The following is a 16,844-nucleotide window of genomic DNA, read 5'->3' as shown; positions in this document are numbered from 1 at the left end:
CTCATCAGACCAGATCCTTCATCAGCAATGGCGGAATACAACCATGTTTGCTTCTCCAGGCTCGGTCTCTGTTCCCCACACACACCCACAGCCTACAGGTCGTTGGAAGATCCCGGCTTATTGGGACTGCCAGTGTTCGTCCGTGTCACGGAGCATGGAGCATCGAGGGGGAAAGACGGGACAATGGCAGCATGCATCTCACAGGTCACACATTTCCACAAGTCACAGGCTTACAGCTGCATAGCCTCGACGCCGGTGGAGGGTTTAAGGGTGAGATGGCTTGGCCCCTAGGTAAGGGCCAAGGCAGATGGTGTTCGGGATCCCGTTCTGCGATCCACCTCACACACGCCAAAAGAGGCGCTAAACTGAATCAACTCGCTTTCTGCTGTCTGGCGTCTGCAAGAGTGATGGAATCGATTGAGTGATATGCAGGAGACTGCCTAGGGAGAATGGAATCTGCCCTTGGAGAATCTCTTTAGCGGTCATGTCGCAGTCCCAATCGCACCCATCAACGCCAAGGCCACCTCACTTTGATACGTACAAGTTATACATTTCATTGTTGCGAGTTGGAACTACCTAGAAGCTGCCACGGGGACGTTTGCCGAGTTGCCAGCAGCATCGTACTTCAATCCGTGCTTCAGTACGAACGCAAGGTTCCAGGATTCCCAAAGGTATTACCCAAGAGGTATCACCGGCCTAACCGAAGGTACGTACCCTTCACCTGCACTTGAGGTGGCTTCCTGTTGGACCAGCAGAACTAAGGTACCCAAGAACTGAAGGTGTCCCAGCACAACTTCACCAGCATCGCGGGCTGTCAAACGGAACTCGCTAGAGACAACGCCGGCCACTCACACCCGAACAAGCGCACGTTGAGCCAGCAGCACGGCCAGCACAGCCAGCGGCGGCACCTCCTCTCTCTCTCTTCCCCCGTCTCTCCATCCTCCCGTCCACCTCCACTACCACGACACCAGTGACCACTGTCCAGCAACCTTACGTAGGCTCAGCCCAGCCCAAGCCCGACCAGCCGACCTCTCCAAATCAAGACCGTGGCCCGTCCTCCTTCGCGGTCCACCCCATCCATCTATCCCACCACTTCCCGACCAACGTGGCCATCGTCAATACTGACGCTGTCCGTCCTTCATTTCCCGGCCTACCCAACGAAGCCAAATCAGGCCTACATTACGATAAACGATATCCAATCCTGTATCCTTAATCCGCTTCCCCATCCGCAGGCCCTCCAACACCTTGTCATGGCCATAGGTCCATACTCCGGATCCGAACTATCCCTCTCGCATTGAAGCTTGCTGGGACCCAATTTCGCCCAGTTGAGGGTTTCCCTGGGCTGCAACCAAACGTCGTCGCGCCCCCGTCACCACCGACGCACCCACACAATCCTCCTCGCTGTCGCCAGCGACCCAATATCACCCTTTGTCGAGCTCGTGGTTTCTGCTTGTTGGATTACCCATTGAAGGGGTCAGCTCTATCAAGGACATTTGATCGAGGCCCGTGACGGCCGGACTCTTCCATCGCCGCTTTCCACTTTCGTGCGACTTTCATCCGATCCGCCAACCACGACTACCCTCCTCTCTGTCGCCAACCTTGTCGACCCTGATTATCACAGAATTTCGACTTGATTGAACTGTTTAACCGAGCGACAAAATGTCGAGCTCATTCGAAAAATCCGTCAAAGGGGCCACCAAGATAAAGGTAGGTCAAAGGGATGCTGGAGCCCACGTCGGGCAGCTCAGCGCGTCTCTCCCAGTCATAGTGCTAATCCCATCTCCTAGGCCGCACCGCCCAAGACGAAATATATCGAACACATTCTCGTTGCGACACATGCCGGCGAAGCGGGCGTGGGGGAGGTCTTCCGCGCCCTGCAGTTCCGTCTACGAGACTCAACATGGACCGTCGTCTTCAAGAGCTTGATCACCGTCCACCTGATGATCCGTGAAGGCTCGCCCGATGTCACACTTGCCTATCTGTCGAGGCATCCGAACACGCTTGCTATCAGCAGCTTCACCGACGGTTAGTCATTCCTGCAAAAATCAAGTACTGGCCAAGGTTTGTTGGACTTGTTTTCTAAACTACCCTACAGCCCAGACACAAGGACGGAACATTCGGCATTACGCCGGCTACCTCGCCGCGAGATCCAAAGCCTACCGAGAAACCAAGTGCGATTGGGTGCGGACGAAGGAATCTAGACTGGAGAAGCTCTCGGTCGACAAGGGCCTCCTGCGAGAGACGGAGATTCTTCAGAGTCAGATTTCGGCCCTTTTGAAATGCGATGTTAGTCCCCGACTCGGTTTTGCGAAGCGTCTCCAAGCGCGACAGTTGCTGACGTCACACAGGTTCTCGAGGGCGAAATCGAAAACGAAATTACAGTCACCGTCTTCAGACTGCTGGTGCTCGATGTGCTGGCTCTCTTCCAGGCATTAAACCAGGGAATGATTAACATTCTCGGTAAGGCGACCCATACGCCGTAGCATGTCCTTGTAACTAACATGAAAAGGCACCTTCTTTGAAATGTCCAAGGTCGATGCCGAAAGAGCCATGGCAATCTACCGCACCTTCACCAAGCAGACCGATTTCGTAGTGCAATACCTCAGCGTCGCACGCCAATACGAGCACCAAACAAGGGTCGAGGTTCCCAAGTTGAAGCATGCGCCGGTTAACTTGGGCCGCCAGCTGGAGGAGTACTTGAGCGACCCGGATTTCGAAGTCAACCGGAGACAATACATTGCTGAGCAGCAGGGCAAGAAGAACAAGGTGGGAGGAGCCTCGAAGCCGACTAGCGCATTCGACTCAAAGCCTGCGGCAAACAATCCTTTCCCGAGCAGCACGTTCCCGAGCACGAATGGCCTGTCGCAGCCGAAGACCGAGACCGCCAAGGGTCCTGCCCCCGATCTTATCGACTTCTTCGAGTCTATCGAACAGAACCAGACGACGATGGCGCCGAACGCACAACAGCACCAGCAACAGCAGCAAATGCCGATGCAGACCGGTTTCGCCAACAACAGTCCCTTCCAACCGCAACCAACTGGATTCCAGCAGAATGGCTTTGCGCCTCAGCCGACAGGATTTGTGCCGCAACAGACAGGCTTCGCTTCTAACCCGTACCAGCCGCAGAGCACAAATCCGTTCGGCCAGCCTCAGCAGCAACAGCAGCCGCCCCAGCAACCACAGCAGCAGCCAGCGGCTCAGCTATTGCAGCCCAGCTTCACCGGAGCTGGGTTCGGGGGCTTCTCGCCTCAGCCGTATCAGCCAGGCACACTTGGTTCAATACCGCAAGACTCTGTGGCAAGCTTCCCGACAGGCAACACAGGCATGTTAAGCCCTCAGGCCGGCCAGCAAATCACCAATCCTTTCCGGGCATCCATGTTAATGGCCCAGCAAACGGGCATGTCTACGAACACGGCATTTTCGACCCCGGCGAGCCCCAACATGCAGAGGCAGTCTACAAACCCCTTTGCCAGATCCTCGCCTCAAGCCCAGCAGCCATTCTCACCGGCTCCTAGTAATTCACCATTCCAGACTCAGCCTCAACCTCAGCAACAAACACAGCAACTTCCCACGATTGCTCCGTTGCAGCCAATGATGACTGGTACCAACCCATTCGCTAAGAACTTCACCGGCTCTCAACTCCAGCAGCAGCGGCCTGCAACCAGCTCTGGAGCCATCGTGCCCCAACCAACAGGCACCACAAACCCCTTCCGCCAGGGCTCCTTTGTCAACCATCAGACCGGCATGGGCTGGCAACATAATCAACAGCCAATGGGTGGCGGACTGGATAATCTCGAGACGACGCCCGTCTTCCCCCGACCCATCCAGCAAAGCCCCTGGCAGACATAATAGCAGTGCTCTCCCAAAAGCTCTGATCAGCTGTTCCCAAATACACCAGCCCAGTCCAACCCCGAGGTCACTATTTCTTCAAATCTCGAATCAAAGCGTGGCGTTCACAAGGGTCTTTTTTTCTGCTTTGTACAATCGAACGATGCTTAAGGTAGACGGGCAACAGGGTTATCACACGAAAACTAAAAGCTCCAAAGTTGGGATGGTGGGACCGGCGGAGGCCGGCGACCGTCGCAGTACGAGTCTGAAAAGATGTATTATTTAGTGAGCCATAACTTAGATGTAATTCTTGCATACAGGTACACACTTTCCCGTGGCCACACAACTTGCTTTGCTACCGGTTTTGGGTATTTATTGCCCCTTTCACCCGTCTGTTCTTAAGATGTTTATCCTGTTTTGGCATGTAGTGCCCCAATGAACCCCAAACGCCATCGCTATGCATCCCAATCCGTTCCAAAGCCAGTAGAATAAGAGGTCAAATGACGGAAGAAAAGTGCAGAAGCTGTCTTCGTATTCTTCAAAAGACGTCGTCCACATCCATCTTCTGTGTCGTCTGGCCCGTATTCGCGACCAGAGCCGCCTCGGCAGTAGCCACCTTTTCAGGCCCCTTTTCATCCTCAATAAACACAGCCAACCCGGAAAAGGCTTCGAACATGGCCCGACCGAGGTACTCGTCGGCGCTGTACCCGCCGACCACGATATCGTCCTTTTTCCTCGCCTCGTCGACCCACTGGTTGCGGTACTCCTCCGACGGCCCCATCTTGTACCTCGCCATGTCGAGCCTGAGCCCGCCAAAGGGGTCGTAGGGCTTGTTGTCCTCGACCACGCGTTTCTTTTGCTGCTTGAGGCCGCGGATCGACAGGCCGCCTGCGCCGGTGGAGGTGGCGTCGGAGAGGGATCCCACGGCGGACTGGAGGCGGTTCTGGCCGCGTTTTTTCAGGAGGACGCGATTGAGCGTCTGCTTGGCCTCGCCGGCGTCGCTGCTCGCCAGGCCGTTGAGCATGTCCTCGCGCATCCGCTGCTCGTTGCGCTTCTCGGCCGCGTCTTCCTGCATCGCCTCGGCGCGGCGGAGACGCGCCTCTTCCTTTTCGGCTTCGAAGCGCGCGACGCGGTCTGCTTCGGATTCTTTTGCGAGTCTGCGGTTCCGCTCGATCTCGGCGCGGTGGGCCTGCTCCCACTCCATCAACCTCGCCTCGGCCGCCTTCTTCTCCGCGTCGGTTCCCGAGATGAGGTCGAACGTGAGCGTCTCGACCCATTCTAGGTACTCGTTGTAGTCGGCCAGCGTCTCGAAATCGTCTTCGACCTTGTTGAGGACGGCGGCGACGCGGCGGCGGATGTCCACCTCGCGCTCGACGGTGAGGTCGCCGAAGTAGGCCGACTTGAAGCCCTTTTTGCGGAGGGTCTTGTGGCAGCCGGCGTAGGGGCACTGGTTGGGGCCGTCGGAGAAGATGCGGGCGACGCAGTTTGCGCACATTGGGTGGTAGCATTCTGGGTTGATGAGGAACTCGAGGTCTTTGTTGAGGTAGCGCATTGTTTTGCAGACGGGGCAGATGTCGTTTGTCGAGGAGGGGGCCGGGGCCGCTGTTGCGGAGGTTGAGGCGCGGCGGGTGGCCATTTTTGGAGGGCGGTGGTGATGTGTCGTCTGGGAGGAGGGTTCTTCGTGAACGGTGGCCGGGGAGATGTGGTCTCCTGGGGAGGAGATGGAGGAAGAGAGTCCGGGCAATTGAGGCCTATCTCAAGGTGGCATCGGACATCAAGTTCGATTAATCCGATCTTTTCAACGGCAGGAAGGAAGATGTGGCAGGTGTCGAGAGATGGAGCCTCTTGCTCGGGCAAAGACGATGATGCTTTGTCTGCAACCGCGATAAACCTGAACGGCAAGTTGACGTGCAAGGCTGACGGGGAAGGATATATTAAGCCGAGGTGATTGGTTGGAGCTTCTAGGTAGACCACAGCAGGGGTGGGAGGGGCAGGGGTCTCACAGCTAGCAGCTACCCCTCCAAATATTCCATCAGCCTTTCTTGCGCTTGCGTTCCACTGCCTTCGACTGTCAACACCACTTCAAAGAATTGCAACAAGATGGCTGACAACGACAAGCCAGGTACGTTTCTGCTTACTAGAACATATTTTATCAGATATTCAAACTCGAAAACAAATCATCGTTGCGAATTCCGTGCTGACAAATGCTGTTCAAACAGAGCCCACACCCGCCGAGGAGGCCGCTGCCCGCGCCAAGGAGACGGAGGAGCAGAATGCGCTGCCGTACAAGTGGCAGCAGACCATTGCCGACGTCGACATCACCTTCAGCGTCCCCGGTAACTACAAGAGCAGAGACCTCGTCATCGACATCAAGAAGACCAAGCTCTCTGCCGGTGTGAAGGGCCAAGAGCCCATCGTCAGCGTACGCCACAGTTCCTTCGTCCTTTCTTCTCTCCATCTTCCCATGTGCCTACGTAGCTACAGCAAGTACGACGCATGAAAGATAAGTTCGCTTACACAACGATAAAACCACAGGGCGACCTCTCCCACCCCATCCTCGTCGACGACTCAACCTGGACCTTATCCTCGGCGCCCGACGGCACAAAGACGGTCGAGATCCACCTCGACAAGGTCAACAAGATGGAGTGGTGGGCGCACGTCGTCACCACGGCGCCCAAGATCGACGTCTCCAAGATCACCCCCGACACGAGCAAGCTGTCCGACCTCGATGGCGAGACCCGCGGCATGGTGGAGAAGATGATGTTTGACCAGCGCCAAAAGGAGCAAGGGCTGCCCACCTCGGACGAGCAGAAGAAGTTTGACATTCTCAAGAAGTTCCAGGCCGAGCACCCGGAGATGGACTTCAGCAATGCCAAGATTAGCTAGACATCAAGAGATCCCGCTTTTTCACGAGAAATGAGTCTAAATCAATAAAAGTACACACATGTTCATGACAGATTGATGTAGGGAAAGATTTATGCTTAGAACCGCCATGATCTTGTATTGAATCCTATCTAAATGCTTCTTCTGAGCTGAAAAGCTATGTCAGGGGTGAAACGAAGAGCCAAAACCACCGAATGGCGAAAGCCATAGGTTACGGCATCAGAGAGCCCATGCGTAGACCATTGCTCTTGGATCCGCTAGTAATGGTGAAGCAGATTGATTGCTGCGACCCATCAATTGTCAGATTGATAAGCAGTCCGTTTCGCAAACTAGACCAATTTCCTCCCAATCGATGCACGCTAGTTGGGGGGAAGATGCGCAATAAGTTTGCCCACGACATCACAAGAAACCAACACTGTAAGAATTAGTGGACAGTAGCAAAGTATGAGAAGCAAGACACGACAGGATTCATGAACTACAGAATCGCCGATCGCGTGGGGAGGCCCAAAGTAAGGTCTCTATCAATCCAATTTGCTATCCGTTCTATCCACCTCTCCGCGTCCGAATGGATGGCGTTGCAGGGTCAGATCTGGACGGGAACAATGGATTGGGGGACAATCAGTCAGTGTGATCACTGGATTCGGGAACTGCAACGTTTCGTTTGTTAGCCGTGACTCTTGACGATGAAGTGAAGTGCAAACAACAAAGTAGCAATAGCATCGAGATCAGAAATTAGAACCATATCCACACATTGGAATTGAGATAGGGATAACTGTATAAAAAATTGTCTTGGTCATCAGGTCGAGGGGGAGGAAATGAAAGCTAGTAAATATTCGTCTTACCTAGCATGATGTGTCACGGCGAGCTGAGCCTGGGACATTCAAGGAGGTACGAATGGTGAAGCTGGCGTATCCTGTGGTAACCTTGCGTCTTGTTAGCCAGATTCCTTGGACAAGATCGTCAAACGTGAGTAGCAGAAAGAAGGAAATCAGAAATTAGAACCGTATCCACATAATGTTATTGAGATAGGGATAACTGTATAAATAATTGTCTTGGTCATCATTTTGGGGAGGGAGTTGAGGTTAAGAAAACAATCAGCCACATACCTATTCTTCTGGGTCCGACCAGATCACTGCTTAGAGAGACGTGCAGCTTTGAACTTGCTGATACGCTGACCACCATCAGCTTCATCAAGAGGCCGGACCACGGACGTATCCTCTTGGAGGAAGCCACCCTGTTTCTGGATGAAGTTCCGACGTTGTCGGTGATACTCGTCGGCGAGATCCTGGTCGATGAAGTCCTCGTCAAAAGCGTTCTCGTCCTGAGGTTTGCTCTCCTTCTCGACGACTGCGTCTGCCAGTGTCTTCCCCTCAGGTCCCGTCGGGGCGGTGGGCCTGTCTTGGTCGATGAAGCGTGACGGCACATCGCGCGGGCCCATGGGAACGAAGCCATCATCAACGACCGTCGGCGCTGCCTTCTGCTTCTTGAACCGAGACGCCTTGCGGGTTGACTTGGCCTCCGCTTGTCTGGCGGGGCCGGTACGCTCTACAATGTCGCTGAGAGGCTCCACGATGGGCTCTGGAGGTGGTTGAGGAACAGTCGGCGGCGCGGCAGCGGTGTCCGGAACGCTATCTGGGGCGACATCCAGGCTCTGTGCGAACCGGACGCTCTTCTTGCTCTCGTCCGCGTCCGTCGGGGAAGAGGTCCTCAGGATGGACGTCGTAGGGACAGGCGACGGCTTGGCAGCTTCGACCGCCTTGCCCCTGTCACCTGAGTTAACGATGATGCGGCCAATGCCCTGTTGGTCTTCGTCTGACTCCTGGTCATCTGCTTCTGACTTCTGAGTGAACCGAGACTTGACCCCGAGTCGCTTTTCGAGCTCTAACATCCGCTGATGATACCCGTCGTCTAAGACGCTGGAAGTAGACCGACCAAACTTGTCTTCTTCATCGTCGTCCTCGAGATCAGAGTACTCATACTCCCAGTCCTCGTCATCATCGGCAGAGCCATCGCCATCCTCAAGGTTGAGTTCAGCCACGACTTGGCCCACCTCTTCCATGCCGTATTTCAGCATCTCTCGGCGGAGAAAGGCATCTTCCTCAGACTCGTCTTCGGGAATGACGGGCGCTTCGCGGCTGATGTTTTCCTGGCTCCTGGCGGTCTGCATGATCTCTTCCACTCGTTGGGCGTTCCTCGAGACCTGCTGCTCTGCCGAGGGCTTGGTGTCTTCGGCGAATGAGACGGACTTCTTGACTGCCTCAGAGTCGTCAACCTCTGCTTCGGGAAGCTGCTCCTTCACAGACTGCGCGGGATTCTGGGCTGCTGATGTTGAGTCGGATGCCTTAGCCAAAGGCTCGTCGGTAATGTCTTCCACGATGGGCCCTGTCTTCTCCGTCTGCGAGGGTTGGCCGGTTGGGATGTCCTTGACGCCTGCCTTCTCCAGGATCTCCCTGATCTGAGCGCTCGAATCGCCAGGCTGCTGCAATCGGCTGGAGAGCACATTACCCTCTTCGTCGAGCTCCTCGATGATCTCCGTTATAGGCAAGCCATCCTCATCCCGCACATCAGGATTGCTGAGAACGCTGGCGGCAGCGTGCTTCTCTTCCGCAGTCTCGAGCTGCTTCTCAAGAGTGGCGATGTTCTTGGAAACATAGTCGATGCGACGCGAAAGCAGGTTGACAATCTGGTCGGCAGGCTTCAGATCAATGCGCCCAAAAAGGTCGTTGATCTCTTTCTTGTCGACAACCTCGCCCTCGAAGTCTCTGCGAATGCGCGCAAGAGCCTCCCGACTGGCAGGCTGGGGAACCGACTCGATTTCCTCTCTCAAGGACTCGTATTCAGCGTCCCATTTTTGCCAGTGCTGCAAAGCCTTCTGCAGCTTAGCGACAGAGTCTTCAAGCTGCAGGCGATGCTTTTCCAGGTTCAGGAAACTGTCTCTGACTGCTGCCATGGTGAAGGAAAAAGAAGGGGAGAGAAGGGGAATTGAGAAGTTCTCGGAAGCAAGATGAGGAAAAGGAAAAAAATTCCCTGTCGGAAGGTAGGGGTTCGGAGCTCTAAGAAAATTAGGTAATCTTCTCAAGTGCAGGTTGTTACGTAAGGCCCACTTAGCTTTCCAGCAACGCGCCCCTGTACATACGCATACCCGTAAGGTACTTTGAATAGGGCCTCACCTCCCCTGCAAAAGGCAGTGCTGCAGCTTTCACTGTTACCCGTTGATACTCGGCGGCGATAGATACCTCACCATTCACTAACGTATTCAGTTCTTATGAAACAAACACGCTCAGCTATAGGAGAACCTCGCCTTTGTTATACCGTGAACGCGCCAAAAGGTCGAGATCGAAGTCAAAACGGTTCAGACTTTCATTCTCACCTGCTCGAGCCATTCATGATGAATGGATGGATTCGCGCCTACTCATACCAGGGACTAAGATAAAGAAAATGGGTTACATCAAACGACTATAATATCATCATTTCGATTCATATCGAAGGCTTTGGTATTCCGAATCAGAATGCTAAGATCTAGGTCTGATGCCAATCATGTACTTTCCCGCTTTCAGATGAAGGACTGTGAAATGAACAAGTTCGTGAGACTGATTGGGGATTAGAGACAGGTCGTACCGCCGAAGTAGAGACACAAGGGTGAGCCGCAGCTCCGTCCACGCGAATCTTCTCACTTGATTAGTACCAGGCTGAAGGTGAGAGCCATTGGGCGACTTACTGTTTTCCAATACAGTTCCGCGATCCCGCAGAAAAGGGGTAGTATGCCGTTCTTTCGTTGGCGGCCGTGCCCTTGTAGTCAGACAGCCATCTCTCGGGAACGAACTTCTCTGCGTCAGGCCACTGCTTCTCGTCCCAGTGCAGTACGGTGGTGTTTGCAGTCACTCTAGTCTGTTCGGTGTCAGTCAAGCTCCGGGAAAGATGGACTTTGACTTAAGTGTCTCGTAGGAAAGGCGGCTTACCCCAGCTGGGATCAAGTGATCAGACAGAATCACATCTTCATCAGTCTGTCTTTGAAGCCCTGATAAACTGTCAGTAAATCATACATTCAGACTTGAGGAAAGAGGAATCCTACCACCAGTTGCCGGAGGAGCAAGCCTCATTGTCTCTTTCAAAACAGCGTGCAAGAACGGCAAGTCCGTCGTTTGGTCGTCTGAAACCGGCGAATTCGATAACGGAAACCTCCCCCGAATCTCGTTGACAAGTTTTTGGTAGGAAGGGGGGTCATTGAGCAAGAACATCATTGCGAATGTGAGCGTGCTAGCGGTCGTCTCGCTGCCCGCTAGCCAAAAGACGAGCATCTCGGAAAACACCTCGATACGCGACAATGTCTCTGGGTTCTTTTCATGCGTGTCGAGGAGGAGCTGTAGCAGGTCAGGCTTGGCCAGCTTGTCGGTCGACGCTTGCCTCTTTTCGATGATATCACTGATGAGTTGAGCAAGTTCGGGATCCCGAAATTTGGGTAGGAAGGGGATATACTTCAAGAAGGGCAGGAGTTGATACTTTTCCCCGCCAATCGTTAGCCATTTCGTCTCGCCACCAACTGGAGTGACACTTACAATTGTGCCCCTCTTAAAGCTCTCAGAGAACTTCTTGCGGATAGGATGCTCTCCATTCTTCACCAACTCAAACGAGCCCCCAAACGCAGTTGCGCTCATGATGTCGGACGCCAGGCGGCCCATGAGGTTCCAAGCATCAATGACGGTTTCGCCTCAATCCCGGACGCACTGATTGTCGATGAACTCCTCAAGCGCCTCGATACAACTCAGCTTCAGCGGCTCAAGGCCCTTGAGGTAACTGATGGAGAAGCCATGAGAGAAGAGCCTTCGCCGGGTGCGGTACTGCGCCCGATCTCGCATGGTGAAGAGCGTGACGCCGTCTTCGTTTTGGCTGAACTTTTCATACAGGACGCTCTTTCGGAGGTCCATTCCTACTAGAATCTGGTGGACGGACTTTTCGTCGGAGACGAGAACGAGATCGGGGGCTTTTCAATTAGGTGTCGGCAAAGGTCATCATGTTTGAGAGACGCGTATTACAACTCACCGACTCGGACAATGTCACCGTATCTACGGTTGTAGTTGATCCCCTTCTCAAACGCCTTGCCTCTGACGACTGCCACCATCCAGGGCAGAGCCGTGAATCTATTGAGCCACGGCCCAGGTATCTTGGTCATTGGGCCTGTGAGGCCATTCCATAATGCCTTGAGGACCTTCAATGCTCCGTAGGCGAGTATGAGGAATAGGCATGCTGATAAGAGAGTCTTCACATCCGGGTTGCCCAGCCGCACGACAATCAGTTCGTTTGAAATCCCCATCACAGTGTAGGGCTGGCTTGTAAGGTAGCCGGTATTGATGTGCAGGGATATCGACAACCTTTCCCTCTTAATCGACTTTTCGAAGCCAATGCTGACTTTGTTCAGTAATCCATAAAAAATTTTTGAATGAGTTCTTTTGAACTTTGCGGTTCCCCATCCCATATATACTTATCGAAGGGTTGCTATTAAAAGGCCGGATCTGCTCATGGCTGTAGCTTTCCGCCGCCCCCGCTCCAGACCGGAGGTTCAACATGAGCTGGAATGTCTACGTCCGTGTAAGACAAGGCCAAAAGCAGAGCCGATTTATCGATCTGCAGGCATCCTTCGTAGCGTAGACTCCGTAAACACTTGGCTTTCCATCAATAAGCACTAAAACCGGCCTACCATATCTTCTTCCTTCTTTCTACACATGACACAAATGAAGTCATCTCGAAGAAACTCACGAATTTGACAAGTCCAATAGCCCCGATCAGTGGAATGTGTATACTCGTTCCTTCAACGCCCATTGTTTTCGAGTATCGCATCATTTTGCAAATCAAGCTGTCGAGCCAAGTCTCTGGTTCAATTCACGTCGTACACGATACCCGAGACAAATCTAAAGATGCCTAAATCGAGCCGCCGAGCATACTTCGCGGCCATGAAGTAGATTGTACCCCCGACCGCCAACATAGAGACGGAGACGAGCCACAGATCCCAGTTCCTAGCCTTCCGCACCGACATCCGCATGTCTGCCGTCTGAAGGTGCATCGGTCGCAGCGCTCTTCCGCCTACCAAGCGCAACTCGTGATCAAAGATGACCTCCTCGACTATGTCGACAGCAAGTTCCTTACGTCGGGATGCTACGCGCGCTATCCTCTTCATACGCTCAACGTTCCTGCCAAAGGATCCGCCAACGTCGGATACGATTCGGCCGATCTTGTCTGAGATCTCGGTGGCGGTGAAGTCAAACTCGTCCAGGGCGAGACCGACGTCTGCTTCGACCAGGCGGGCGCTGTTGGCGAGCTGGTCGAAGAAGAATCCCAGAAACAGAGTGGGTTTTCCGTGGAATAGGGTCTCATTTGCGCTGAACTGCCTCCGTGAGTGAGATAAAGCTTGGTGTTGGGATGATCGAGAATGGCTCGCTGGGGTGCGAAACAGGTGATTCGAATATCGGGGTGCTTCTCATCGAGAATCTCACCGAATGAGATCCTTCTACCATCAGTTCGCTCGACATGTGCTGATCTATCAAAATTCTACCTCGCTGACTTCCCAATAGACCATATGGCCCCGTTGATATGCCCAACATCTATAGCCATGACAAGACCGTTGAGCAGCTTCATTAGATCTGCTTCCAGAACTGCAATATGAGTGCCTGGAGCGACATATACCGTCTTATTGTGAGACTCTAGAAACGCTCGGTAGCTTTCATCGAGCTGAGGGTACTCATCCCCCAAGATCGGTCCGACCACTTGCATAAGTGGAGGCAAGTCCTTGGCCGGCTCCAGTCCAAAGAAGAAGTTGACGAACACAAGATGGTTCGGTTTAGGCGCCACTGGAACCGAATGCTTCACGCCTTGTCGTCTCCGCATCGTCCGCGTCCAACGAGTCTATGCAAAAATATGCGGCAGCGCCCAGAACAAGACCATCTCATTCCTGATGCGCGACCAAACCGAAGCCTTCTCCGAGGTGGGCGTGAAATCAACCTGGAAGCCCGGCTGGCCGGGGATACAGCTCACAGGCGCCAGAAGATACGGCATCTACGGCCACATGACGGCAATGGGGACACCAAACTCAATCATCATATCCTTGGCCGCAGCCTCGAGGAAGAAGTCTGCGATAATCATGTCAGGCTTGATTTCTGTGTCGAGCATGAGTTCGCGTAAATGGAACCAAGTGTCCGGCTAGTAGGAGTCAAAGAGATACTTGGATTCCATGATGGATCCGACGCCGTCGCTGGGCCGCCACTGTATCATGTGCGCGTAGTGCGCTTCGGCATCGGCGTCTGGCATGGCTGGACCGAAGCTGTGGACGCGGGTGATGGATGGATAGTCTGACGCCCAGTGCTCCTGGCCGGAGTTGGTTCCGAAGTGGACTTCGTGGCCGCGGGCTGCGAGTACAGCGCCGAGTTCGAGGACCGGGGCGGCGTGGATGAACCCGCCGACAGTCGAGCATAGCAGGATACGCCGCTTGAAGGAGCAGTCTGGTCGTTACATGACTGTGGATGTAGTTTCGATCATAAAAAAAGAAGTTCATGCTGTTTCTGAATAGACACAGCTTCTGGGTGGCAAAGCGTTTTTCTATGTCTCGACGAAGTCATTGTAAAGTGGGCTGATTGTTGGTAAGATTGAGCTTATTGTGCCGCAATGCTTCGATATCCCTCTTTCCGATTTGTTATCCCTGGAGCAGCATGGAAAAATAAAGCTACATGAGTAGTCAGGATCCATTTCAATTCCAGTTTGAGGTAGGTGTCATTAGCAGCTTGACCGAATTGCTGGTCGGTATAGTTGATAGCGAGTCATCATAATGCGCGAGGAGTTATCTCAAGAATTGAAACTACAGGAGTACAGAGTCTTCGGTTCCAGGCGAAAGTAGTCTCACTGTTTATGAAGCCGATTTAGGCCAAAAAAAAAAAGCATGATTGTGAGACGATCCTGCGGTTTGGTCCGGTTGATGTGACTTATAGCCGGCTGTGGTCAAACGCTGTGCCTCAGCTGACACTAGCGATGTCCGCCTTTGGCCAGAATGGAGATCCTTCTTGGTATATCCTACTAACGTGCTGTGTTATGCATCCTCTATTGAAACTTTGCCGAAATTTTAGTGTTATTTTCTTACATTATGTCTCTGTTGACATAGCATCCGTTGGCTGCCGGAAGCCGGACTGTGTAAGTAGTCTCCGAATACGGACGGCACTCTCTCTAGGCAACAGTTATTGATACTACCGAGTCGACCTTTTCCGCGTCAATCTTTCACTTCTCTCTTCAACAGATGGTCCAGGGTGACAAGAACCCACGTATTACCACTGAGACAAAGTTGTAGGCTTAGAGTCGTTCATGAGGCTTAATTGACTACCAAGTACCTATTGCACGGCGTCGGCTACTGCTGATATTATCTAATAACTCGGCCCAACTTTGGCCATGAATGACTATTAACAGCAGATAATCGAGCCAATCGACGACATGAGACCGGTCTTCAAGAGATACAGAGCAGTATTCCTCGTCTCGGCCGCCTCACAGGAACTCAACCACAACAACACCGAAACCGAATTAGCGTTAGGAGAATCACATCTCCCAAGTACATTACGTATCAATACTCCTCCTTTGGACGATTTGAAGTAGACTTTCCGTAAGTTGTTGATATCTACGTGACCAGAGTACCAAGTCCAACACCTCTGCGACCCCGAACGAAACGGGGTCTCTTCAAATCTCACGGCGTTTTCGAGGAGGGTCCTGTGCTTCCTCATGATCAGGCTCTGCCTTGATCCCCGTCACCATCTTGTCTCTCTCCCGCTTCAGGCCTCTTGGCTGATCGATGGTGATTTGCTGGCCAACTGAAATCGCGGGGAATATCTGCTGGAGTCCGTGTTGAGTGATACCAAGATGCATAGGCATCTGTGTTTGGCCGTTTTCACCGTGGATGTTGAGATCCAGTACCCTCGGTAAGACTGCCGAAGGCGAAGGAAGCCCTTTTCTTAGTTTGGCCATGTCAGATTGTATGTTCTCGGAGATGACCTGGCCTTGAGTCTGCTGCGCAGCCGAAAGTTCCGTATTTGAGGGCTTCAGATTGTGCTCCTGGACTAACATCTGCGTCAGTCGAGTCTGTTGGGGAGCCTCCTTTCTCCAGAACTGACAGCCCGATGGTGTCCACGTTACGCCCAATTCCTGCGGGCATCCCAGGAAATGTCGTGGCCATTTGTACTGATCACCTCCAACTTCGTACGAGAGTACGCCAAGACCCAAGTACAGGGCCCTGTTACCACCGGTTATGCCATATTTAGCCTCCGCCATCTCCTGGAACTCTTTAACTAATCTTGGAGTGTACGCCTCGAATCCAGGTGCCTTGGAGACATTTTGATGCTGACACCAACCCCCTAGTCGAGCGGCTTCCAGGCGTGTGAGAAGCATTACCAGCTTTGGGCTGTCTTCCCATGGCGATAGGGTCTTCTCTTTCCACGCAAAATGCTTGAGATACTCCTCATTCACCCAGTGACAGAGAAATGTGTCCGGCTTGGATGGCTGAATAATGTCAGCGAAGCACTTCGCCACAGCGGCATCGGTGAGCATTGTTTTGAGTGGCCAGGCCAGGAAGACGTAGTGCTTGGGCTCTGCGTACATATCCCGCGTCTCGATTTCGTTGAGAAATTCCAAGTAAGTTTTCGAAGAGCTCGGTTTTGTTTCCATTTCTTCTGGATTTTTTTATAAAGAATAGAATATGACTCAAGTAATGGCTTCCGTTGTTTTTCCTACAGATCTCACTGCTTTTCGATTGCTATTCTGGAGTATCTGGCACGAAGCATTGCGAGAGCGGATGATCTTTAACCACTGCGCAATGCTTTCTCCGGTAACTCTACGAATGTTCATACCCTAATGGCATTGGAGATACAGATTCCCAGACATTGCTTCTCAAGGTAGTGAGGTTCGTGTCCGAACAACTAGCTAGCTATTTCAACCTCACAACTGCGGTTTCAACCTTGATGTCCCTATACCATTGACTGGCGACCCCATAGTCACGATTCGCCGGCGCATTGTATAGCAAAAGAAAAAAGGCTTCCCAAGGCAGCCGATAGGCTCCAGATTCATAGTCTTGTAAGAAGCTCATAACACTTTTTGCCGGACTCATATCTCAT

General features: G+C 52.9%; 8 protein-coding genes across 8 annotated transcripts; 3 read left to right on the top strand and 5 right to left on the bottom strand.

Annotated features, from left to right (window-relative positions):
• Positions 1-183: 183 nt before the first annotated feature.
• CLUP02_14045 (uncharacterized protein) lies at positions 184-974 on the top strand (the record flags this gene model as incomplete). The annotated part of the gene is made up of 2 exons (XM_049292978.1): positions 184-270; positions 789-974. 2 exons carry the CDS (start codon positions 184-186, stop codon positions 972-974), a joined length of 273 nt encoding a protein of 90 aa, XP_049150124.1.
• Positions 975-1,659: 685 nt separating this feature from the next.
• On the top strand, positions 1,660-3,999 carry CLUP02_14044 (ANTH domain-containing protein; the record flags this gene model as incomplete). The annotated part of the gene is made up of 6 exons (XM_049292977.1): positions 1,660-1,707; positions 1,788-2,025; positions 2,096-2,286; positions 2,349-2,460; positions 2,510-3,807; positions 3,856-3,999. The coding sequence occupies 6 exons, from the start codon at positions 1,660-1,662 to the stop codon at positions 3,997-3,999; spliced, it is 2,031 nt and encodes a 676-aa protein (XP_049150123.1).
• A 367-nt stretch (positions 4,000-4,366) lies between these two features.
• CLUP02_14043 (CDK-activating kinase assembly factor MAT1) lies at positions 4,367-5,464 on the bottom strand (the record flags this gene model as incomplete). The annotated part of the gene is made up of 1 exon (XM_049292976.1): positions 4,367-5,464. One exon carries the CDS (start codon positions 5,462-5,464, stop codon positions 4,367-4,369), a length of 1,098 nt encoding a protein of 365 aa, XP_049150122.1.
• Positions 5,465-5,928: 464 nt separating this feature from the next.
• On the top strand, positions 5,929-6,714 carry CLUP02_14042 (CS domain-containing protein; the record flags this gene model as incomplete). The annotated part of the gene is made up of 3 exons (XM_049292975.1): positions 5,929-5,950; positions 6,048-6,244; positions 6,307-6,714. 3 exons carry the CDS (start codon positions 5,929-5,931, stop codon positions 6,712-6,714), a joined length of 627 nt encoding a protein of 208 aa, XP_049150121.1.
• A 1,126-nt stretch (positions 6,715-7,840) lies between these two features.
• Positions 7,841-9,661, bottom strand: CLUP02_14041 (uncharacterized protein; the record flags this gene model as incomplete). The annotated part of the gene is made up of 1 exon (XM_049292974.1): positions 7,841-9,661. The coding sequence occupies one exon, from the start codon at positions 9,659-9,661 to the stop codon at positions 7,841-7,843; it is 1,821 nt and encodes a 606-aa protein (XP_049150120.1).
• Positions 9,662-10,223: 562 nt separating this feature from the next.
• CLUP02_14040 (uncharacterized protein) lies at positions 10,224-13,872 on the bottom strand (the record flags this gene model as incomplete). Its single annotated transcript, XM_049292973.1, has 10 exons — positions 10,224-10,377; positions 10,430-10,599; positions 10,671-10,729; positions 10,784-11,210; positions 11,268-11,361; positions 11,437-11,692; positions 11,752-12,113; positions 12,600-13,094; positions 13,259-13,608; positions 13,774-13,872. 10 exons carry the CDS (start codon positions 13,870-13,872, stop codon positions 10,224-10,226), a joined length of 2,466 nt encoding a protein of 821 aa, XP_049150119.1.
• Positions 13,873-13,902: 30 nt separating this feature from the next.
• Positions 13,903-14,790, bottom strand: CLUP02_14039 (uncharacterized protein; the record flags this gene model as incomplete). Its single annotated transcript, XM_049292972.1, has 2 exons — positions 13,903-14,201; positions 14,775-14,790. The coding sequence occupies 2 exons, from the start codon at positions 14,788-14,790 to the stop codon at positions 13,903-13,905; spliced, it is 315 nt and encodes a 104-aa protein (XP_049150118.1).
• A 627-nt stretch (positions 14,791-15,417) lies between these two features.
• On the bottom strand, positions 15,418-16,398 carry CLUP02_14038 (uncharacterized protein; the record flags this gene model as incomplete). The annotated part of the gene is made up of 1 exon (XM_049292971.1): positions 15,418-16,398. One exon carries the CDS (start codon positions 16,396-16,398, stop codon positions 15,418-15,420), a length of 981 nt encoding a protein of 326 aa, XP_049150117.1.
• Between the last annotated feature and the right edge of the window lie 446 nt (positions 16,399-16,844).

The sequence above is a fragment of the Colletotrichum lupini genome, chromosome 7 (genome assembly GCF_023278565.1).
Source record: "Colletotrichum lupini chromosome 7, complete sequence".
Taxonomy (NCBI): Eukaryota; Fungi; Ascomycota; class Sordariomycetes; order Glomerellales; family Glomerellaceae; genus Colletotrichum; species Colletotrichum lupini.
The sequence above is the reverse complement of the archived record's forward strand: the minus strand, read 5'-3'. Positions and strand labels throughout refer to the sequence as shown.